The following is a 25,835-nucleotide window of genomic DNA, read 5'->3' on the forward strand; positions in this document are numbered from 1 at the left end:
GAGGTACTTGGTTAATTTATAATTTTGACCAACAAAACCAACCTGTTCTAAAGGTAGTGTAAATTACTTTATCTGCTTACTTCATTAGATAACCATCAATACTTGCTTCTCTCCAGCCTGTGTATGGAAGGATATGCATGATGCGACTGATGATCATTCTGTTTGGCAAATAAGTAATAATGTCTGATAAGCTGTAGATTGCAGTCAAACAAACCCCATGATGAAGGATTCACAGAGACAATAAAAAAAGTTAAATACAGCATATAAACGTTAATAGAACTTTAATGGTAAAGTGAAATCTTGTGCTCCAGTTGTTATAGCACGAAGAAACAAAGCTCTTGAGTTTCAGTCTCTCTTCCCAGTACCCTGCAGACACTCTTATAAATGGAGGTGATTTGTTGGACGGGAGTTTTGGGGTCGTCGTACCGCATGGGAGCCACTTCTCTTTTTCCACTTTTTCCCAGCTTTTTGAGTTTCTTCTTCACTTTTTACGGAGTAACTTCTACTGCTGGAGATCCTTCCATAGGTCAAAAGAAGGTATGAAAGTCATTATTTAGCAACAAAGTGTACAAACTATGTAGGAAAAGAATGAGTGCCAAATGATATTTAATAGCAATATTAACTATAAAAGATATATCGAGGGACACCTGATTATTAATCAGAGGGATGGATCACAGATATGTGACAAATGATTTCATGCATAAATTGAAATTATAACTAAGCTATCAGTAGAGGTACATATTACCTACTGTATCACATCTTTGTAAATGCAAGACATATTACTATAATGCTATTACAGCTGTAATGTATGATATTCATTCAACAGAATTTTAAATTTTACAGTCATCAGCACAGTAGGACTCACTGTTCACAGAGGCAACTTTAGATCCATCCACTATCATTTGTGAGACAGTTTGGGACCCTACAGTAGGATACAGCCCCCTTGAACATGCACTCCCCCGTTCCCAGTATTTGTAAAGCTTGCCAGTTCCTCAAAACATATGCAGGATTATTTCAAATAAAGAACTTAATTCAAGATCACAATCCAGATGATTTTTATCTCAAGCAACATATCTCATCTGGTGTGGCGTCTGTGTATGTCTGATTAAATGATACACCTATGAAATATGGGAGCTGAGTTAGTCATAGCTTCCTGAATGGCTGTTTTTACAAAACTATTTTATTGAGAGCCTTTCAACTAACCTCAGGCCCATGTTAGCAGGACCTCTAGTTCTCTTCTAGTACCTATGCCCAACCACACATCCTTTACCCACATCCAATGCTTAGACATGCTATCAGTTCACAACACTTACCGTCTTTCATACCAATAATGATATGCTTGAATTGTGCAAGAATACCTCAGGCCAAATATTATATGACCATGATGTAGGGCCAGTTGTACCATATCATTTGCGGTCTCAATTTACAAAAGCATTTCCAACTGACTAAATGGGAATACCAACCTATTCTGATTTGCAATTAGGTAGGGTGGTCAAATGGGCGTCCCCTCTACTTACAATTTGGAGTGGTATGTATCAATAGTTTGGGTGAGAAAATACCCCTTTTTTGCGTAAACACTATTTTTGTCTGGATTTTGTTGCTGTTTTTTGGCCTCTGCACACTGCTGTCCTGTCCCAGTGTATATGCTCTGACCCGTTAAACAAGTAGAATTTGGCTAATCCCTGATTGACATATTTAACTCCCCTGTGAAGCCATATTAACTTCCCCCATGGCTTGGGAGGTTACATGGCACTTTTGGAGTGCAGCACAAGTGTGACAAGGAAAACATGACGTCAGGCCTACCACTGAAGCCTTATTGGTGCAGTTTAAACCTGCTGTGTGACCTGTTTAAATAACCCTTTTTGGCAGGTAAAAACCTCCCATCAACATGTAGCAAGTTACCCCTTTGTAAGTGTTGTAGTCCACAAGGTATGATGCATGGTACTTAAAAGTTGGACATGTAGAACATTAATGCTACCATGTCCTTAGAGTGACAAGACTAAAAATGTCACTTTCCCTGTGGCAGGCCTAGCTGTCCTACAAACAAAATCAGAGTACACATTAAAATATGAATACCGTATCTCTGGATTGGGACCAGTTAAAAAAAAAATCTACTATTTCTAATAGTCATTAAAAATCCATTTAAATTGTGAAGTAGGATTAAAAAAAAAATATTAATGAAAATGGGTTTTTAGAAAGTTACCCTTTACCCACTTGAGCTTTTCAGAGGGCTAATCTGCCTCTAACAACTCCCAGAGTTTCCTCAGCCTTGAGTGAGGAGTGAGCCAAGTGTGGAATTCCTCCAAGTGGTACAAAATAGGTTGACCTGCCTGGGCAGGAATGACTCCAGTGAGCTATGCAGAGTCTTCAGGGTGGGGCTGTTGGCATCCTGGTGACCCCACTGTGCCATATCCCGAGTGATAGGTCTCTTTGAGACACATGACACTTGAAAGGAAAACAGGATGCCAGGATAGTTCTTATGCATCCCGTCTGGGTGCTGTAGGACCCTGCCTTTGTCCTACCAGACTTTTGTATCCTAGTTTGTTGTGAGCAGGGTCTGCTGCAAACTGGATTTTAGTGTTAGCTGTGGGAGTATGCTAGTGAGTACCATAGTGCACTCTCCTACACATACACAACTTTCAAAGCTCAGCATGGTCGAAGACTTTTGCCATTTTGAAAATGCCCTGACACATAGCAATTTGGGCCTCTGTGCACTAAGCCAAACAGGACCAACTAGTAAAGTGGATGGGGCTGCCCCCGGTAACTTTTAACCCTTTGGTTAGTGAGTACTCAGGAGTCATCTCCACCCACTAGCTAGCGCCATGTGTAACCCCAGGCACCCCATCAGAACATTTTCAAAATGGAAGAAGGACTGCACCTGCTGTTTATGACCTGTGAGGGGACCTGAAGGGATGGACCTGCTCCCATTTGTACCCAGGATAAAGACGTCTAAGGGTCAATAGGCTGTAAGAGGCCTTTTTTTTAATAAAGTTCAAGACGGCCCATAGAAAATGGACCTGGAATGGACCCTGCTGTTGGCCTTTTCCAGACACCCTGTGTGTGTTTACGTGCCTTCCCTGAGGTCAGGGCCTTAGAACTGTGGTTGTTTGGGATCCAGATGAAAGTTTGGAAACTTTTGAAAACTTTTCCACCAAACAAGTGGGGCTTAAAAACGTTTTAAAATTTTTTGGCTTCCAGACTTACACTGGAACCAATCCACTTCATGTATCAATCCAACCTCATTGTTGTCAGCCTGAAATTGCATCTTGGACCTGGTCTACCACTAACATGGACTATGATTGACGCTTTACTTTTTCTTGCTGCTTTTTACACTGAAATCTTGACAAAATTATATTTCGAGTTTTTCTTATTGGATTTTTGTCATTTTTCATAAGACATTTTCTTACATTTTATAAACGAGGGTGGGTTTTTCATGGTGTTGCGTTTTTGACTTTTTACTTGTTTGGTACTTCTATATGATCTGTACATTTTCGTTAAGTTAAGCCTGTCTCCTCATTGTTATCTCTACCAGGAGTTGAGTTCAGATTTAAATTACTGAAACCTTCGCCTCTACCTAAAAGTATGACTTTATTACATGTGGTAGACACCTATCCACCCCAACTTATAAACCACTTTTTCACATGTTGTGCTGGCAATTGCACTTGCAAACTATTGAAGTGTTACCGACTCCTCAAAGGAGGGCAGATTATTCTTAGCATTATTCTTAGACTGGATCACTGCCTGCTCCGGTCGGTGTGTTCACCAAAAGGTTTTTTTTTCAAACAGCACTAGCTTTTTAGGGAGCAAAGGATGCTATAAAAGGTTCCTTCTTATATGGTACTGTAAACACATGGATTGTTGCTTTCTGTTCTTTGCAGGCCATCATCCCTATTTTTCCGTCAATCACAGAGGGACAGAAATAGTGAGTTGCCTAATTGATATTCATTAATATTCATTAGGCAGGTCGTTCTGCAATCCTACTTTACTTGAAAGTTAATGATACGATCTATTAATACATAGGTTGTATCTCAAAGTTAATGACTGGTCGCAAAACATTGGTCCACAATTCGCAAGCACTTTTTTTCTGACCACTTTTTCCATACTCCTTGCCCTGTTTCCTAAGTACTGTCTACAAAATATTGCTCTTCTAGAGTTAATAAAAGAACGTCTAAAGGAGCCAAATTTTCGTCAGCAAAATGTACGTCCCAATATTTGTCAGACAATATTTCTGTTATCGATATCCTCACATACAACCCATAAAAGATGCCATTGTTGTTGTTATTTAAAAGCTGGTGTCTTCTTTGCCCCCGTTGGGATTTGACTCTATGAAGAACTGTAAACAAGCAGCCAACATCAGCCCAATCAGGGGCGGAGCTGCTCGTCTACCTGATGCGCCATTCATGCAATTGAGCCGTCCCACGCACAATAATACTTAATGAACTAGCAATTTTACCAGGGCCCAACAGGGGGTGCTAGACTAAAACAGCAGTATTAATGTGCTTGGTTATCTACTGCAATAGTGTTTTTCCCATGGCTGGCTAGAGTATGGTATCCAAAACACAAAGAAATGTAGAAATTATTATTATCAGTGCCACAGATCCCTTTTACTTTTTCCCACATTTTGAAGCAGAATATCTTGTTATCACTTTTTGATGTTTGTTGTACAAATTGCTAACTTATTCACAGATGGGCTGTTCCCCATCTTATTCATCAGTGTTCTAAGTTATTTAATTCCAACATTAGCAAAGGTTTATGCAAACTTCCACCTGCTGTTTCTTGAACAAATTGTCATTAAGGCAGACTGTGCCAGATTCGAGTCACCAATTATTGTGTTAAATCTCAAACACTAGATGGCGACCTCCACTTCAGCCAGAAACCACACCGTCCAACTCAGTGGGTATCACTGTGCCCACTATGGTGTGGACGCACCTACAGAGGCATTTAAATCCATGCAAACACATAAAAAAGAGACAGTTCCTGTGCTAATGAAGGCCTGATGGAATCCCTGATACTAGCCAAAACAAGCAGACAGGGAGACGTAAGAAGCCGGAAATTACTACACCTGTGCAAAGAAAACATATAAAACATGTGACACTAAAACGAAAAGTGTCACATAGTGCGTATTCCATTTACAGAACCAACAGATATCTTTGAACCTCCCTTCGTATGAAATATTACCTACTTGAAAGGACAAAATAACAGGTTTTGAACAATTGCATTATTTTTGTATATATATATATACTTGTTGAGATGCACAAACCAATAACTACTGAACTATTTTTCAACAGTTATATATCCATCAAATTAGAACACAATATTTACTGTGAAAATTGCTATAAATAAAATTATGGTAATTGTTTTGCTTATAAATATATGGAGTGTGTATTGAATCAGTCAACATGTGAAACCTGTATTCTTCTGACACATGCAGGTAAAATCTCAGATCAGCAAAACAGATCAATCTGAAAAACGTCACCATAAGCGACCATGAATAAGGCATGTATCCCTATAAAAATAATAAGCTATATCTATTCCTTTAAAGGAATACTTATACATATATTACTTGGCCCAGTCCCAACAGAACCACAGTGATGCCCACTAAATGTAAATATCTGTCTTTCTCTAAAGTTAGACTCTCTTAACATGATTACTGTGTGCATGAGATTACTGTAAGTATGATCTTTCTTCAACATATCGATGACAGTTCTCCTTGGAGAACAAGCCGGCTCCATTTTTGCTTAGATTATCAAGAGCGAACTGGAATTCATCATGAAATGTGACAGACTGACAACCCTTTCCATAATAATGTCTGGGCAAAGAGCCCACTTATGAAACAGTTCAGCCTGCCTCAGGAAATTAGGTTAGGCAGTTTTTGTGTACCCTCTGCATTTAAACAATAGCTTTGAACTGAATGCAGATTCTCTGAGAAAAAAATAAATAAAACAGAACCAGCACAGTATAAACTGCTAAAAAAGTACAAAAGGAGCAAAGGTTAACAGTATATGCTGATTTTATAATGATACATTTTCTATAATTTTACAAGCCAGTTTCTAGGTTGTGCAATACATTATTGGCTTCAGGTTTTGGGCATCCAGGAAAGCTATCTTGCTAAGAGAAATAGAGGGCACCAGACCCATGCGGGTGGATCAGTCTGTATTCAGTGAATTATAGCCTTATTTTTAACTTGCGTTTTACAGCTAAAAATCTGGAATGGGTAGGCACGTCACAAGCAGAGCAGAAAACAATCAGTGCTTTCCTCATATCTGCCTGGATTGTTTGATTAGAGAATTACATAGCCGATGTGCTTTGAAAATTGACACATATAGGTGCCATTTTGCTGCCTGTGATGGGTATTTGCAAACATTTTCTCAGAGGCCAAAAAGAGCTATGACCAAGAGCTACAAATACTCTGATGGCAGAGGTTTGTAAAAGAGAGGTGGGAGAGGATTAACAATCATTCTTTGGGAGGGAGATATGAGTTACAGGGCACATTGGTTAGGTTCGATTTCATACCACCCCCTTCAAATTAGGCCACTAGCCTTTGGAGGTAATTTATACCTGACCAGACAGTAAGGCCCTGATTACAACATTGGCGGTCAGACTAGCCAACAGCCAATGCTGTGGGAAGGAAGTCACCATCATACCAGTGGCGCCCCCCCATACTATTACAATGTTCCTGCCGAACTGACCGGCTGGAACATTGCAATAGAGTAACAGTCCTATGGTATAGGATTCGGCTCCCTTAAGAGAGCCGAGTCCTATCCGGCAGCCCAGTGGGGGGCCAACTAGCACCCTTGGAAGGCGCACTGTCTGCAGAGCAGACAGTGCGCATTCCCATGGTGCTGGGTGGGGGCCCCTGCACTGCCCATGCCCATGGCTCGTGGCCCCCTGCACTGGCCTTCCACCAGCCTTTTCATGCTGGGGTTAAAATCAGCCAGGCAGCGCTGAATTCGCTGAGGCGGTCTTTAGGCGGGTTCGCCTGCCAAAGTTGCAATTGGGCAGTCAGACAGCCTAGAGTGCGGCGGTCCGACCGTCAATGGAAGTGTGGCACTGCTCAGACTGCCACACTCGTAATGAGGCCCTTAGTCTATTGAGTGTGAGTACTGTGTTTTACACCATCTGTGTAGCAGTCTATTTTCCAACCCAGGACACTGGGCTATTTGTATCTTGAAGAATCAATTGTACCTTGGTTATTCAACTGTAATGAAACTGAATTTTGGATTTAATGGTAAACAACAGCATTTGCCACAGACATTCCTAGTAATGACCTAGTGCCCCGAGATCCAGAGAATGTACCTCACAGTGTTTTCTACATTTAGTCCCTCGCCTGTGGTGATTGATTTTGCTTAGAAACAGGCTCAATTAACTTAGTGAGTGCTGCAGGAAATGATTGGCAGGACCACCAACAAGATGTAAAAGTCACTGATGTACCATCACCACAATTCACAGCGAGATATAGTCCACTGGGCAGCTTCACCTATGGTCTCAGGAAACTTGAGTTCTAATCCTGGCTTTACTACTTTACCAAAATATGGTGGTTGCAAATACTATAGTAAAGATCTGAGCAGGCCCCTAAAAGGCTGCATTTTACCAAGGACAGTGGAGGGTCTCTCCAGTGGCCACCTGAACCACCCCTACTATGGGGGCATTGTTTTATCATGCAACAAACTGTGGAAGTAAACAACACGTGGGGCCACTTACCAAGGGAACTTATATTTGTAAGTAAGTTACACATGTAACTTTACTCCTACACTTTTTGAGTAACTTTACTACTTTTGGCTATTCACCATTTACGTATGTAAAGCCATTTAAAGGTGTACACACATTTGTGAGTTTAAATTACTGCTGCCAAAAAAGAGTAGTAGTAAGTCAAGCATCACATATGGTCAACCATTGATAATGCAACACTCTCCCATGGAAAATAATGAAGGCAAGGACTTGAAATAGAACCCCATCGGAAGTAATGTTAAATTAATATTATTTCCACTATTAATGTTAAAGTATTAAACAATTAACAATACATATTTTTCTGATAAACCTTTGATGATAGGTTACAATAACCTTTTTAATTTAAAAGTAAATGTAACTTTAATTTTTATTAAAAAATAATTACATTGTTTTGCATTAATTATATACATAACATTTTGTATTTTTTGTACATAATAAATAAATGTAAACATTTTAACTTAGGTGGGATTTAATTTGAATAAATCTTTGAAAAAATAACTAATTGTAATTTAATGCATTTTAATGAATTAAATGTTTAATTCTAAAGTTAATAGTGCTATACTTCTTTTATTTTGTTTAACATTTAAACTGAATATATAAAAGTAATTTACATTAATATTTAACTTAAATAAGTTTTTACTCATTTCTACATTGGAGCAGAGATCTTCCTATAGTGAAGTGTTGGAAAAGTAAAAATGTTTATTTATTTGACAACAATTAGGAAAAATATATTTATTCTACATATAAATGTAAATCAAATTTATATATTTATTTTAAATGTAGGGCCAAATAAAAAACGCTGCAGCATTTTTAACAATTTCAATTTTAAATGTAACTATTTTGACTATAGTACATTTAATGAAAACTATGTTCCTAAAGTTTAAGTAAGAACAAAATCTCACTTAAAGTAAAAAAAAGCTATTAAAAATATTAAAAGTGATGTATAGAACTAAAGTGACTCAATTATGTTTTATTACTAATTCATGTTATTGTTTTAAATGATATTATAGTGTAAACCATTTTTATTGTATTTTTTAAAACATTAAATTAATTGTATTTATACTGTTAATTAGTTTAAATAAGTTAATTTAATGTATCATTAATTCCTATTTTCCCAAATCGCAATCTTTGTGAAGAAATGTTGTCTTTGTTCTACTACTATTGTATTACAATGGCCAACTTCATTAAATTGCCTGCACCCAAGTAATCACACATACAACGCTATGGGCCTGTTGGCTCCACCACTGTGGGTATGGTGTCTTGGCTGACCACTGAGATAACCTAGACAGAGGAGGCAAAGCAGACAATAAAATATTGTTCAATGCTGGCTCAGTGCCGAGAGTCCAATAAGCTCTGTGGAAATGTGAAAACAGGAAGCATCTATAAAAGAGAAAGAAACCTGATCAGGTACCAAATCTGGTGAGAACGCTTTCTAAAAATAATTAAAAAAAAAAAAAAAAAACTTTAAGCTCACCTGCCTTAAATCATGAATAAGGGGTTCCTGTGTCTCACAGAATTTATACACTGAAGGCCATGTCATTTACACCTGGAAGGCGGCCATCAATACATTTCTAGGCTCAGTTTTGCAGGGGATTGTCCTTTCAGATTAATCCTTATCCCACAGAGGCCAGTCAGAAGCACTAACTCTCTCACCTGATTTTCTACACCTCTGTTACGAGTGTCCTTTGTAGTGAACCAGTGTAGCTAATACATTGACAACACACGGGTCCCCCGGGTTTATTCATGGTGTCCTCAGTCCAGTTCAATCCAATTTTCAGAACGGATTGTCCTCTGGAGGTATATTCTGTACTACTGTGACTTACCTTGTGCAGCATAGGACATCATACATGTAAATTGAGGGCCTTATTACGACCTTGGCGGAGGAGATTACTCCGTCCCAAATGGGACAGCTGTCCCGTCCGCCATATTACAAGATCATTATAGTCAATGGAACTTGTAAAACAGAGGGCGGGATATTCGTCACGTTTGGTACAGAGTAATCTCCTCCACCAAGGTTATAATCAGGCCATGAATGTTTCAAATTTTATTATATAATATTCTATTGTTATTATTTTCTAAGATGTGTGTGTAAAAATCAGTAAGGTTTCCAGGCGTCAGATTATTTTTCAAATATTTGAACTGAAATTTAAAATGAAAACTTCCAAAAACCACAAATGTTGTCTTGCCTTCAGGGCTATTGTTTAATGTGTAAGTGGCTTCAGATGCTAACAAAGAAAGACTCAGTGCTTACGTTTTTTGCACCGCACATACACCACCATCGACAGAACAATGACCAACAGCACCGCTATCGCCACAATAGCGCCAATGGATCGGTTCGGGAAGCTATGTGTAGTATCTGATACAGGGGCCTTGTAAACATTCTGAAATGGAAGATCTTCTTTACATAGGTGTCCAGTCCCTGCAAGACAGAAGGAAGACATAGGCAAAGAAGGCAATTTACTTATTCTTGGGGGGGGCACTTGTTTGCGGATAACATTTGGAACTGCCGAGAATAAGATGTATGCAGTTCTAACAAAGATAATACAATAAACAAGTCCGGAAAACATAATATTGAAAATGTTCAAATTGCTTTTGAAATCATGAACATTTTGAAGACAATACCGCAACCATCATATCCCTTACTAAACAAAAGCAAACATTTAAGTGTCCACAAACCCTGGTATTGAATGCACTTTGGATCATCTTTTTGTTTTACCATTTTCTTGTTAGGGGCTCTGTGTATTTAACTACAGTCTAAGGCATAACACCACAGTTAGAATGGGAGGCTAATTTTCTAATTTTTCCATTAGAATTAGGCTCAAAGCAGAACCATTTCAATGATTTTAAGAGCCCAGGGCACATACATGTATTGGAACCTCTCAGACACCATTTAGCAGACCGCAGGTCAAATAGGGGCTACAGCCGTAGTTGTTGCGGTTGTGTGAGAAGTTGGGTTGTTGGCTGTCTGGGGTGTGATTCCTGATCAAGCAACAGCCACCATCCCATGCAGGGTGAACCACAAAAAGTCACTAAATAAATCTGTGCTTAAGCCTCTGGTAGCATGGCATAAAAAGCAGGCAGGCTTAACTTAGAGGCAAGGCGTAAAATATTTATGCAACACACAAACAATATTAAAGTTATAACACAACACAGGAAAAAACTCAAACCAGTTTAAAAGAATAGAGTACAATTTAATGAATCATTTGACATAAAAATCACAAAAATCCAATCTGTAGAACCGGAGTTATGAGTTTGAAAGTTTTTATGTGAAATTGAGCGCATAAAAAAATCAAAGCACCAACCGTGGGCAATTAGTCGCGCAAGGACACGTCAAAGTAGAAAGTTAAGGCTGACCGCGATTGAGCATGGTTCTGATATAAGAAGTGAATTTGGCCTGGTCAAATTTGGCTTCTGACTTAGAAATGTCTCAGAAGGTAGGATTTCAGCAGGACAAGGCTGCAGGAGTGTTCTAGGAGGCAAAGCCACAGTGAATATTTTTACCTTCTGACTTAGTTGCCGAAATGGAAGTTGAAAATCTTCAGTGGGATGAGGCAGAGGGCTGCAGGTGAAGAGAGTTCCAAGAGGTTGGATACGCCTTTGGCGAAGGACCACTGAAAAGGATTTGCTTCTGCGTAGAAGAACGTAGCCAGAGAAGTTGTGAAGTCAATCCGACTGGCGATGCACCTCTGGCGGATAGGCATGCAGGTTAGTCCTGGTCTCCTCCTGTTCTCAAAGCACTTCCTCAGTTTTGGAAAAATGGCAATTTGGGTACCTTTAGCAATACAACCAAGGGTTCATGACTGGTAGGACACCTCTTGGGTGTTCAGGACTCACTCAGTCTGGGTCCAGGCGTGAGTTCAAGATGGTGAGACCCTGTTATGTCCCTGTGGCTCTGAACAGGTGACCAGCAAACTAGCCCTTGGAGCCACTTCTCATAGTCCTGGGAGCAGGTCCAGATGCAGGGTCCAACAGCAGGGCTGGCTTCTGAGGGTTCAAAAGAGGTTTCAAGGCAAGCTCCAGGGAGCAAAGCAGTCCGTCCAGGTACAGTAGCAGTCTAACACAGTGAACAGGAGGTCACAGCAGCAGGCAGTCCTCTGAGCGTCCTTTCACAGGTCCAGTAGTGAACTCAAGATTGGGTATGAAGGTCCTATTTTTATACCCTGGTGCCCTTCTTCTGGAAAGCGGGAGACGTTTAAGGAAAGGTTCTTTGAAGTGCTTGGAATTTCCTGACTCCCCTGTCCTGGCTCCAAGCTGACTGGAGTGCCAATACAGGTTTGTTAGGCCTTTTGTGTGGAGACAGGACACATCCTATTCAGGTGTAACTGTATCTGTGCTCAGCTCCAACCCCTCCATCACCCCAGTTGATGGGCCATTGAGACACACCTAGTCCCTCTATTGTGTGACTGTCTGGGAGGAATTCACAAAGTCTAGCTGTCAGCTACACCCAGTCATGTGTCCCAAGGGAGGCTGCAGACACAAAAGGCTAAGGGCATGAAAATGCCAACTCTATAAAAGTGGCATTTTCAAACTTGTAATTAAAAATACAACTTCAGCTTTAAAGAAGGTTTATCTTTACAATTCCATAGGTACCAAACATGCCATATCTACCTCCAGTTAATTACAAATTACAGCCTATTAAAGGCAATAAGGAATCCCTAAAGCTATCTTATGGGAGGTCAACACCAGCTTCACTCTAGGAAGGTAGGTGGCTAACTCTGAGTGTTTCACAAACCAGGATTCCCCTCCTCAACAGTTTCTTCCCTGCAGGAGCAGGCACTCACCTTTTCTCTTTGATCAAGCAGACATGAACCTCAGTGCTACACAAAATCTCCAGCCAGTTCCTGACTTCAGGTGAATTTGCCCTCACCTCTGGGAAACTGGATGTCACATGCTCACCAGTCCTGTACTCCTTCAAGTAGTCTGTAAAGCCCTTGTTTAGTCAAAATTAACTTGGAACTGGAAATAACTAGGGTGGTATTATACAGATTTCCCAGTCAGGGAATATGAATTTGCTGTCTAAGGTTCTGAAATGGGTTCGGTGGCACAGACACAGCATTTGTGTAAGGAGATAGCTCATACAGCTGCAGGTAATGATGCTGGCTCCGAAAAGAAGAATCCAAAAAAAGGGCCCAATGAAGTGCCTTCTACCTCACTGATATCAGCCTTTTTGAAGCAGTGATTAGGATCAGAAAAAAAAGGGAAGGCCCTCATGGGCATTAATTCACTGAAATGCCAGGGGTAGCGGAAGTGACATCACACACCCTTTGACCTCCACTTTCACTCACACACAGATACACAAATTCATCCTTACATATACTTTGTCTTGCATAAAGACATGAACATCAGCAAGCACACACACAACATACATTTAAAAGCATTTTTTACTTACCTCATCAGTCAAGGAGGGGCATATTCAGGCTAAATGTACTCCATTTCTATTACACTAATAGTGAATAATATGCTATTATTCACTATTAGTGTGATAAAAACAAAAAGAGTGGAACCCCAGCTGACGTCCATGAGGACGAGCAGCCTCTGTGTTCCTGGCACTGATTTTGCCACCTCTGAGGCCAGGGGTAGCAAAGGGCAAGCCAAAAGTCGCAACTACAACCCTGGTAACCCCTAAATGATGTCCATGAAGGCCTTGCCTAGAAATGTCCTCAACTCCTAAAACAGAAACTGCTGACCCATTCAGGAAGATAACCAGCATCCCTTTCTTAACAAAGACCTCATTGAATTTTCTTAATTCATGGTGTGGGTCTCCACCTTCTGGTCATTGGAATGCAGTCAATATACATCTATAGTCTGGGGAACTTGCATCCACATTCCATCTTGCGCCATGCTAGGCCAGGGAACATCCAAAATGGGTGCCAGCGACTCCACTACTGAGACACTCACCATGCACACATTCATATTGCCACACAGGTGCTACAGATCCATAGTGAATACAAGCACACGGAATGTCAGCATTATGGTATGGGGGCGTCACAATGAAGCAGAACTTTACATGAGTGGGGTCAGTGGACTGCAGTATCCTCTGACACATCAAGAAAAGTCTGCTCAAGACTAATACTTCACAAAACACTGTTTGCTGCCACCACAGCTTCATGTGACTAACTCAGGACACTGACCATAGTCCCCTCTCAGTTATAAGGGCATGCATGAAGCACTCCTCCAGGTCAAAGTACAGGTTCTGGACATTGTGTTATCATGGACAGGCTTAAGCCTCTGCGCTGGCGCTATATTAGCGTGGGTGCAGGACCAACAAAACAGGTTACGCCAGTTTCACATGCAGTTGGACGCTCAGGGCAAGTGAACACACTAGTATGTCATGCAGGGAACATTCTTGTGATTATAACCCCTTTTTGGAGCATACAGATGTAAGTAGTGTTAATCTGACATATCTCTATGCCTCTGCAGTTATCCTGGCCATAAACTCTCTACCAATAATTCTATACAATTACGTGCAAGCCGCTTACCCACTTAACCTCGCAGACCAACACTTCACCAGGTTGCACCAAAACCATCATGGATGAAATGGCACACCTCATCGCCACTTTGTCCATAATCTAACTCAACAATATTTTTCTCTGAGATTTGAAACTATGTTATAGAATGCTATTCAACACTTGTAACTCTATGAATATACAATAACCCACCGAGCCAATCCAGACCAACGTCATCACTGTTAAATTGGCATTCACAGAAATGCAGACTCTGAAATGGCAGTAGACAGGTTAAACTATTCTACCACCCCAGTCTGCATGCCCCAACATATATCGCCCACCACTGTCAATCAAAAATGGTCAAACCACAGCACGGTTCCTTCATGGACTTTCACTTAAACTTTCAAGCAAGAACTCATCATTCTGGTAATCACTGCTCACTCCAAAGCAGATGTCAACTTCCTTCTGCACTGCCAAACGCCATGTTTGACACCAAACTTTCCCAAAGGTGTGCTCTATAACCATAGTGGTCCCAAGTTCTTACTGATGTAGAACGGCTACCATCAAATAAGTCAAAAAATGGTATAAAACTAAAATTGGAAAATGAAATCTCCTATCACAGAAACCGCATACAGGGTCAAAGTCACCTACTCCCAGTCAACCATTAAGCTGCACCTTCAAAGGCAATAACAAAGCCTTTTATCATTGACTCAGTTTGATCCCACACTCCCAAGATATTGCACACAGCTGCCAATGACACCGCCACCAATTATTTACCACAAATTCAAAATAACATTGGAAGTGACTGTGTTTCGCACATTGCACTATGCAATATGCTAAAGCAGCATGTCTTAAAACTGCCTCTACATGCAACCCTTAGTGACAACCTGACCCACTCAAATTTAAGACAAGACATATGAGGATAACCTTCACCCATCCACCATCTTTATCCCCTCTACAAGAACTACTTGTCAGATGCAGATAAATTGTATTCAGTCAAGCAAGTTGATCAATACACATTCAATACAACCTTCTACCACCAGTCCGTCCCTTCAACTGACATCTCCATCCGCTCCTCCTAGAATTATCATTAACGTTCTACCCTAACATTCCAATGTCTGCACGCTCTTTTATTAATGTTTTAATATCTACTAAGACCCAACACATCTTTCCCCTTAGCATAACAAAACTAAAATGTACAATGTTCAAATAAACTAAACAACAAAAACAAATTTATATAGAGGTATATAAGAATTGGAATACACTGAAAAAGCAAAAATGTTAAAAGGGGAACAAAAATTCCAAATCCAACTTAAGAATATCCTAAATGTTAACTTCTTGTAGGCATGTCAAGTAATTAATCTTGAAATTTGTTTGGTAATTTCTTCTTCCTTGAAGATATCCTAGGTTTTAGGCCTTTCTAACACCTGTCCTGACTCTTGTTGTTTCATTTACTTAAATCACTTTTATATTTTCCTTTCATTTCATGAGCTATTGATAATTTTTCCTTGCCATCTTCCAATTTAACCACATTTTTGCAAACCCTTAACACTTTCTTAGGTGCCCAAAACATTGACCCTTCTTTCTGGATTATGTGAACACCTTTAAATTTTACATAATACGCTTCATTTATACATATTGTCTTTCTTGGCTCTTCTACATTTCTTTACTTGTTCTGAGCTTGTATTCTCTTTTCACACAAATTTTCTATCATGCATTTATTAATGGAAAATTCCCCCATCCACGGTCTTGTTAATTTAGTTGCTGAAATCCTGCCTCTCAACAACACTAGCGGTGCGACACCTGTGTCCGCATTAGGGGCATATTTAAGAGTCCCTAGCCTCTCCTTGCGCCACATTAGCATAATGTTTGTACGCTAATGTGGCCCAACAAGGCCAAAATCCCAGCGCCATACTTACAAAGTGGCACAATGCATGCAAAGGGGGCGTTCCCCCATTAGGGGGGGCGAACAAATGGCGCAAGGAAATCTAGAAGATTTCCTTGTGTCATTTTTTTCGACACCTTTATTGCCTGCTCAGAGCAGGTGTTAAAAGGGGGCACACCATTGTTTACAATGGGCCCCTATGTACTCTGCAGGAGTGGCGCAAAACATTTGGCGCTTCTCCTGTGGAATACATTAATAGTGTCATATAAAATGATGCTATTGCCTTCTACCCTGCAGCAGGATGCACCGTATTTTGAATTTGGCGCATACATTGTAGCGGTAGGGGGGCAGTAAAGGGCGCAAGGAATGTGGCACTGCACTTGGTGCAGTGCCACTTTCCTTATATATGTACCCAGGTGTGGAACGCACAGCCCATAAAAACTTCTTAAGCTCCAATTTGCAATTTAATCCATTTACCTTTGCCAATTGCACATTGTCTTTAATAACTCTATTAAATCTTTCTACAACTCCATTGCTTCTGGGATGATACAACAAAGTTTTTGTGTGTTTAACACCCATGTGTACCAAACAAAAATCAGAAAACTGAGCTGAAGTAAACTGACAGCTATTATGCGTTAGGATTTAATCTTGGATTCCTTCCTTATCAAAAACTGATTCAAGGAATTCAATATCCTTTGTGGTATTAGGCACTTTCACAAACTTGAGCTCAGGCCTGCAGCTGTAAAAATCCATCAAAAACGACACCATATTCTCACACTCCACTAGATAGCACCATGGGACCAATCATATCCATTGCTAGCTTACTTGATGGTGTGTTATGCACTCTTATTTCTTCAACTGGACTTGGCAAGGTGACTTGTGATTTATCACTAACAGCACACATCAAACAATCCCTCAAGTGGTGTTCCACACTCTTGTTAAATCCTGGTGACAAAAAATGTTCACGGATTCTCCTTCTCATTGCATTCATTCCTATGTGCCCTTCATGAGAAAGAATTTGTACCTTATTTCATATACTCTCTGGTACAACTAACACATTAGATCACATTAATATATAATTGACTATGGATAATTTTACAAAGACTTGTTTGTATGCTTCACTTATTTTTCCATTAGGTTTCCATTTGGCCATCCTTGTAATATGCCTTGTTTGAACTCTCTTATCTGTTCATCTGCATCACTTGCTTTCCTCCACTCATCTTCTGTCACAGCACCTTCAAGATGGCAATCCCCTGTGCATATTAACTCATCACCATCTTCATTCCCCACTTCACTCTTGACACTAGTGCTCAAGCTAGGAAGATGAGAAAGGACAATCCGCAAGTAGATTCCTGTCTCCTGGCACGTATTCAACATGATAATCATATCCTTGTAGTCTATACTGCAGTTTTGCTATTCTGGGAGTAGTATGTTCCCCCCTATTTGTGGTGAATAACTGTACTAAAGGTTTGTGATCCACCCTAACAGTAAATCACCGAGTATGTAGATTCTGCGCCCTTCAGACTACGAGAAGCTAATGCAATCACTTCATCTTTTCCATGTCTACGTTGCAATAACACAGCACCTAATCCCTTTTGACTGGCATCAGTCATGATTATAGTTTCATCCTTAGTATCATATGGTTTCAATAGGATTGCATGCATTATTTCTTTTTTTATTATTTGCAATTCTTTCACAACTTAAATTCCATTCAAATTTGATATACTTCATCAAAAGATTCCTTATAAGTTTTTTTGCACACTTGGGGATAAATCTAGCCAACTCTATCAATCCCATGAAGGATCTTACTTGATACTTGTTTTCTGGAGATTGAAAGTCCTCTATGGCTTTCACTAAACTTGCTTTAAGTTCTACTCCTTGCTCTGATAGTTTGTAACCTAAGTAATCAATGCATGGCATTTTGAATTTGTATTTGTTCATCCTGAGTGTGACCCCCCCTTTCTTTTAAAGTAGACAAAGGTTGTCTAAGCCTTTCATCGTGTTGTTTTTGATCCTCCCCAAAAATGAACACATCATCCTGAAATGCAATGATACCATTGAGGCCTTTAAACAAACTTTCCACAACCCTCTGGAATAAAGCAGAAGCTGAAGACAGGCCAAATGGCATTCACTTAATTTGAAATAAACCTTCAGGTGCGATAAATGAAGTTAAATGCCTGGACTCAGGATGCAGATTAATCTGATTGTATTCAGATGCCATATTGAATAAACTAAATCTACTAGCTTTCTTCAATGTGGATAGCATCTCAGTGATGTTGAGCAAAGGGTGGCGATCTACCCATATTTGCCTATTGAGGTCTTGCCATTCTATGCACATATGAATAGATCCATTGCCCTTGCGAGCTATAACAATTGGGGCGACTCAATCAGATGATATAATTGTTTCTATCACATCCTATTCACACAACTTATTCAGTTCTTTCCTTAGTTCCGCTCATAAAGCTAGGTACTCTGCGAACTTTATGTACTTTGGGATTGGCATTTTCTATCAATTTGAGTAAAACCCTTGAATTTCCGAAGTCTTTCCTGAAATACTTCTGGATATTTAATTTCCCATGCGTCACCTTTAATGGATAACACTTGCTTGTAATCCCTACTTAAAGTTACTTGGGCAGGATTGCTATGATCAAGTAATATTCAAAATTACTTTTAGTCATACCACCCCAACAAACACGAATCATCTTTTGCTACATACACAATTCCTTTTGCAATGTTTCCTTGGGAATTGAAGTCAGCTTCATATTCACCCAATACTTCTATTGGTTTTCCTCCATAACCTACTGATTTTATAACAGACTCGTTAAGTTTTATGTGACAAAAAAATACCCTCCATTTCTGTTCACTCAGTAGGGTGAATGGAGACCCCAAATCTGCCATGACTCTGACTTCACTTCAGTCTATCAGTAGGTTACAAAAAGGCCTCTTTATTCTGTTTGAGTATACTCCATGTACTGTTTATTCATGCATTCCTGACATATTAACAATTGTTAAAATATCTTCTTCATCACTGGTTGTTGGTTCATTACCACTTGCATTGTCATCTCTACCACCCTGAAATTTTTACTAGATTCAGGTTTTCCCTTCGATCTACATACTCTAGCGAAATGTCCCTTTTTCAAACACTTGGAACATATCTTATCCATTGCCGGACATACATTAGCTTTTCCTAAATGAAACGTACTACCACATCTATAACACTCTATTTTTCTGAAACTTCCTTTTTTACTGGACCTATCAGACACCTTATCTCCACCTTCTTTCTTTTTCCTTTTCTTATTCTTCCCTTTAACCAACAATACACTTTGTTGTGAACTTTTTATGTCTGATATGTTCATTTGCTCCATATATGACGTTGTGTTTTCTATTCTGGTAGCTATCCCTACTGCTTTTTCTAGTGTTAAGTTTGGAGTTGATATTAGTGACTCTTGCACTTTCCAGTTATTGGTATTTTTCAACTAGTTGATACCATATTATTTCATCCTCACATCAGTTATAATCGCAAAATATGGCTAAAATTCTCAAGGCGCCCACAAAACTTGCCACTGATTCACCTGTTAGTTAAGCCAGTTTGTAAAATGTATGGTTTCCATAATAACATCTTTACATGCTTTAAATCTAGTGTCAAGAGATTTGATGGCTGAGGCATATTCATCAATTCCTCCATATCCTTCTCCTTAAGGAACTACTTCTTGAGGTATATGTTTTAACATTTTTCGACCTTCTGATCAAAAGCAATGTAGAAGGATAGCAAACTTTTTATTGTGAGTGAAGGAGTCACCATCCAAAGCATCAAGATATTCTTCAAAAGTTCCCAGTCAGATTCAGGAGATGCAGAATATGGTGCAAAAGTCGGTGGTGGAAATATTGAATGTTGCATGTTTGAAGAATTCTAAATTAACTTTATAGCATAAAATGAATTATAGAAAATGTACTAATGGACTATGCACAATGGCATGTTTACAGAGATAGATGACTGTTAAAATGTTAGTATTGACTTGCGACCAAAGAGTTGTGCTTATGAACAGTGTGCATATCTAAGTTATAACACAATGTTTTGATACAGTTGAAAAGGTGAGCATATCACCAGTGAATTATTATTCACAGTGCTTTATGTATTAGGTGTGGATTGCTACTGTATAACTATGATTTTATTGCCACACCACAGTATTTCAGTGCTTTTGGATGGTGTGCGATTCACTGAGTTATGAACAATGTTGTGATACGCTTTTGAAGGACACATGTGAATGTCTGCACAATTTTTATACTTTATAGTTAATCAACTTAAAGGTGTTCACATCACTTTTCCATTGCTTAATAAAGCACGTGACTCGCTGATAAATTAAGCAATAGCATGGAAATAATCTTAATGAAGGTGTGCGTATCACCGTTTCTTTAGTTGCAAAGCGAGTGACACGCTGAAGAGGAGTGCATATCACTGGAGCGTCTTGGATGTTGCTAAGCGACAGAAAGACGTAGCGACAGGAAGACCCAGTGTGCGTTGGTAAGCGACAGGAAGATGCAGAATCCTTGATGAAGCAGGCAAAGCGCGTGAGAGAATACACAAAATCACACGATTCTCTTTGCTTGCACGAGCTGGATTGGGCTGCCTTTGACAATGGAGTCATGCGACCAGCACGGGACACAACAACACACCTCCCGGACTTTAAACCCACTGAAGTCAAAGGAAATAAGGACTGAGAGAACTGACACTCCGGCTCCACGCCCTGGCACGACACCCGCTGGCAAACAGAGCTGTCCAGGCATGTTCTCACCTGGAAGTCAGAAAGCTGTCCACAACACGACAGACTGCATGCATGGAAGATCATCCTGCTAGAAAGGTCCCTCGTCGCCAGTACGAGGACTACTCGTTAGATGCAGGTACGTTTTATTCACTCGAGCAAGATTATCAATACATGCTCATTACAGCCTTCAACCACCAGTCCTTCCCTTCAACTGACAGCTCCACCCGCTCTTCCTAGAATTATCATTAACATTCCACCCCAACATTCCAATGTCTGCACACTCTTTTCTTCATGTACTGATAGCTACTAAGACCCAAAACCCTCTCAACTGAATCACTCACACCACACAAGGAAAAAAAGCTTGTGAATCTCCTGCACAAGGCATCTTCCCCACTGCAATACAAACATTACAAAATCCTATTGTGACTGAAAAACAATCCTATTCTTGAAGATCATATCAACTACCAACCCATCGCAAAAATATGAGTCCTCAGAAACAAAGTCCAGTAAACAGTATGTATCCAACCAAATGACAAAAAATAATTCCAGCCTATTAGACCATCAGTCTGGTTTCATATCACACTATAGTACTCATAATGTATGGCACTCTTCTTATCAATCAAGCAGGACTCCAGCTAATGACCACTAGTCCTGCTTGACCCTTCAGCCACCTTACATGGCAATGACTATCAATCCCCCATCAAAATATTCTTGTCCCACATAGAACTAAATGTCAGGACACTAGACTGGTTCTTCTATCTGTACAGCCAACATCAGTGTTTCCGGATCAGCACCTTCAGCTCACACTGGCAACTGTTAACTTGAAGATGACCCTAAATAGTGCTAGCAGTACTACTTTCCATCAAATACAATACAGCAAAAACAATAATGGCCCAGTCTTTCTTTAGGTACCAAAATCAGGCAAAGCACAGTGACAAGTCTATAATTAAGTGACAACTCAAATGTGCATCAGAGGTTACCATGGGGCCTCCACAGAACAGCTGATCAGAGATGTGGGTATCTGAAGAGAATGTCATAAATAACACTGCAAACAAATTGCATTAAGGAGCTGAAGGATGGAGCTCAAAGGACCCAAATGTAAAGATAGAGAGAGGAAAAAGACAAGTAATAAAAAAAACAAAGTGAGAGGGGAAAATAGAACACATGAATTGGAAAGTAAAAGGAAATTGTGAAAGAATATGATGAAGAAAGAAAGGATTAAATAATTTTTGAAACAATTTAATGGAGAATGGATCAAAGAAAGGAAGGATAAAAGAAGCAAGAATAATTTAACTTTAAATGATTGACAAGGGTAAAGATAAAACAAAGAAGTAAATGATGGAAGAAAGCAAAAATGCTGATAGGAGTAAAGTGAAAAGGAAGTAGTAATGAAAAAATAACTAATGAAAGGAAGAACGAAAGCATGAATGAAACGAAAAAGAAGAAAATATTAAAACAATTGTAATAAGCAAGGAGACCAGCTTAAAGGAGGAAAGTAAGAAAACAAGTAAGAAAAGGAAAACAAAGGATGAAAAAGGATAAATTAAGGGAGTAAAGATGAAAGAAGGAAATCACGAAAAAGATGAAAGAGGTTAATAGAGAAAGATAGAAAGGAAGATGAAAGAATTAAAGACGTCATGATAAAGAAGAAATATGAATATGGAAACCATTAATTATGCCAGAAAAGAAAGAAGGAAACAAGAAAAGAAAGGAAGTTAAGAAACAATGAAGATGAAAAAAGTGACAGAAAAATAAAAGGAAGCAAACAAGAAATAAAATATGGGCATAAGAAGGAACGAGAAAGATGAAAGGAAGACAAAAAGGGGAATAAAAAATGAAAGACAGAACATTTGAGTTTAAACTAGCAAAAAAGAAAACAGCCAAAAACAGGAGGAGTTAAAGACAAAATAAACTATGAAAAAAATCAAAATGGAAATAAAGGAAGAGGGAATGTTAGGAAAAGACAGTAAAAGAAAACCATGAGACGACTGTGAAAGTGATACCGAAAGAATCAACGAATGGGGTAAAAACTACAGTGCAAAGATATGGAAAAACAAAATGGAAAAATAGAGAACTATAAAAAATACTATATAGCGATAAAGCACTCCAGAGAAGGAAGTAAGACATAAAGGGGAGAGGAAAACTTCGGTGGTCCTGGCCTCCTAGGAGTCCTGAGCAACTGGGCCAAGTACCCCTTTATTACTTGACTCTCAGTGGTAGCTTTGGTCGGCCAGTCAAGATTCCCTTTGAGAAGGGGTATGTAGATACAGGTCAGTGAACAAAACTCATGACGTGTTTTGGTTACTCCCCATTAACTGGTGGCCATGTCCCGGGAACGAAAACTATTAGGCTGTACTCAAGAGTTCTCCCTTTGACTCTTTGAGAATTCAATCAAAAGTGTCTATGGTGCAGCAGCAGAATTAAAAGGAAGTCCTCCGGGTCCACACAGGCCTGGTTTTATTCTTACCCGCTCTAGCAGCATGGCAGTGTTCAGCGGTACAGCGAGTGCCCTCTCCTCAGGTGTTCCTAAGTCCAGCTCCTGTACTGTGACATCAGGGCACTCGCGATGAGTGCAGCAGCATCTGGCAGCCCAGGCTCTTCCTGTCAAACAGCGCTGCTAGTTGGTTTCCAGTGTTAGGGGCGACTCCAGCTTGGCAGACACAAATATAAAGCTGCTCTTCCTTTTCGCAGAGGTGGGGTGGTGCTGGTGTAATCCTCTGGCTCCCAACCGGCGCTCCAATGATGGTGTGACATCCTCAACAGCATCTTGGGGAACCTCAGGGACTTTGTCAGGTGCACATCAACGTTTGCGGGCTCGACCCACTGGTCACACCAGTACTCCTTTGGTCTGGGGGATGACCTGAAACCTAGGCTAAAGTGGTACTGACAGCCCCTCCTGGTATATGGGGTTGTCGCAGTAATCGCATTCTGGACGCAGACTCTCCTTATGCGATAGCCTTCACTATGTGGCCCCTCCTAGCATATGTGGTCGCTGATCTCAGGATCACAAGTTCTACCCACCTGGCCCAAACTCAGTTCACTGGTGACCCCCGTCCAGCATACAGGGGTCACACATGCACAACAGCGAAGCTTGGTGTTCCCCGCCCAGCGCTTTCTGATATGGCTCAGAACAATGCATCACTCTACTAGTGTACAAAGGTCGCAGAGCAAATACTACACACAAGCAATGGCCCAATTGGCGCACATCCTCACACCTCACTCATGGAATCCATGTGCAGGGCTTTCCACTGGACCTTGCTCCCTCCTTTGCTCACCTCTATCTCAAAGAACACACTTGTGTTGGCAAGTAGGCAGGCAATGGTGCTCCAGGCTGCAGGGCTGGTGATGCAGGTGTCCTGAGTGCTGTCCACTCACTCAGCAGGGAGACTAACAGGCCTTTGCCCCAGTCCTGGTCACAGACAGAAGTCTTGCAAAGTTTCCCTTTCTCACACAGCCCGTCTGGTGTTTAGCAGATGGCTAATTTTCGGGGACTCAACCTCCTGTTCTTATAGTCCTTTTTCAGACACCAAGTATGTTTTAGGGTCTTGGTTTCTGAAGTTTTATTTTGGGATTCTGCTTCTTTTGAAGCTGACACTTTTCTCTTTCTTCTATCATCATAGAAGATGTCTGTCACAGCAGGCATGACTCCAAAGCTGATTGACCCACAACACAAGTCATGGGAGTGACCAGATTTCACACCTGGGTGCCAGCCACATACATGATATGTGCATAAAAAAGTTAGTCCTGAGTTCCTAGCCCTACTCCTTATGATTCCTGTATCAGCCCCATCTCTCTTCCTTGTGAAGTGCAAAGGAAGTCTCTCCTTTCCCTCCAGTGTATGTCCCTCCCAGCTCACAGCAATGCAGCAATCCACAAACCTTTTTAGAGGGATTCCTCTGTTTCTCAGGTTTTCACCAGGCAAGCCTGGACTTCCCAAAATGTGACCCAGGGTCCTCCATGTAATGAACTTTTTTACGCACACTCACTCAGTGTACATTCACAGCACGCACACTCAGTCTGCATGCACTGTTCCGCACATAAGCTTTTCCATTTTTAACCAGGGTGTGCTATTTACAAACACACCCACTTCCAGCACTCACACTCACCATATGCACGCTGCACAACACTTCACCCTTCATGTCTTGTGTTTCATACAAGCACATATACGTCCAGCGCATGCTTTAATTGTGTATGCACTGCACAGCACTACATCTCTCATGTAATGTATTCCTCTTTGGCACAGACACACCCAGTACATGTGCTATCCACACATGCACTATACAGTACTGCTCTATATCAGTACTATACCCTTCAAAGGAACACATACATCCAGGGACGAATCACTACTCCTGCGCTATGCAGTACCATACATCTACCTGATGTAGGCCAAGGGCGAGTTAAGCACACAGCAGTAGTTTAAAAACAATAAGTGAGATATTAGCCCTCACTCACTTACACAGGGTTAAAATGTCCTGTGCGCTACTACTGATCACTACATATTATGCTGCCACCACTGCGCTTGTGCAGCTTAACTCCTGATGAAGGCAGTAGTTTTCCACCACTGTGAGGGTAGTGCTTTAGGGCGCCCTTCCCAGTTTAACAAGACAGCAATCCATGAGGCAGGCCTGTCATGGCACACACACATGATCCGTGTTCGCCTATGACAAAAATTTGCATTAGAGATCCAGACAACACTACAACTGGGCACTTAGGGCAGGGGTACACATCTTTACAATGAAGAGGACTTTTCTGTCCCAACAAAGGTTAAAGAGAGAGATGTAGATATTCAGGAGATCGAAAGGTTGGGTAAAAGGATGTGAAAGAAACTGAAAAACGTAGGTGTTCAAGTGGAAGGGAAATGGAGCTTAAGGTGACATGCACACTGATCCACCATGGTATTCTGTTAACGTTCTAGGCATTATTGCGTTCCTGGCATTAACTAGCCACCCATGCCATATTGTGATCATTCTAATCATGATAGTCCTACCACAAGGTAGAACTTCTAGCCGTATT

The 25,835-nt window shown here is 40.4% G+C and overlaps 1 protein-coding gene across 4 annotated transcripts in view; it reads right to left on the minus strand.

The window, feature by feature from the left end:
- Positions 1 to 264: 264 nt before the first annotated feature.
- Positions 265 to 25,835, minus strand: part of LOC138297218 (uncharacterized) — a 52,103-nt gene continuing 26,532 nt past the window's right edge. For all 4 annotated transcript variants that reach the window (XM_069236706.1, XM_069236705.1, XM_069236704.1 and 1 more), the window contains 2 exons: positions 9,980 to 10,147; positions 265 to 517 (listed from right to left, as the gene is read on the minus strand). In XM_069236706.1, coding sequence (XP_069092807.1) covers positions 489 to 517; positions 9,980 to 10,147 — 197 coding nt within the window. In that variant the 3' untranslated portion in view covers positions 265 to 488. The remainder of the gene's footprint in view (positions 518 to 9,979; positions 10,148 to 25,835) is intronic.

Source organism: Pleurodeles waltl, chromosome 5, assembly GCF_031143425.1.
Source record: "Pleurodeles waltl isolate 20211129_DDA chromosome 5, aPleWal1.hap1.20221129, whole genome shotgun sequence".
NCBI classification, from domain to species: domain Eukaryota; kingdom Metazoa; phylum Chordata; class Amphibia; order Caudata; family Salamandridae; genus Pleurodeles; species Pleurodeles waltl.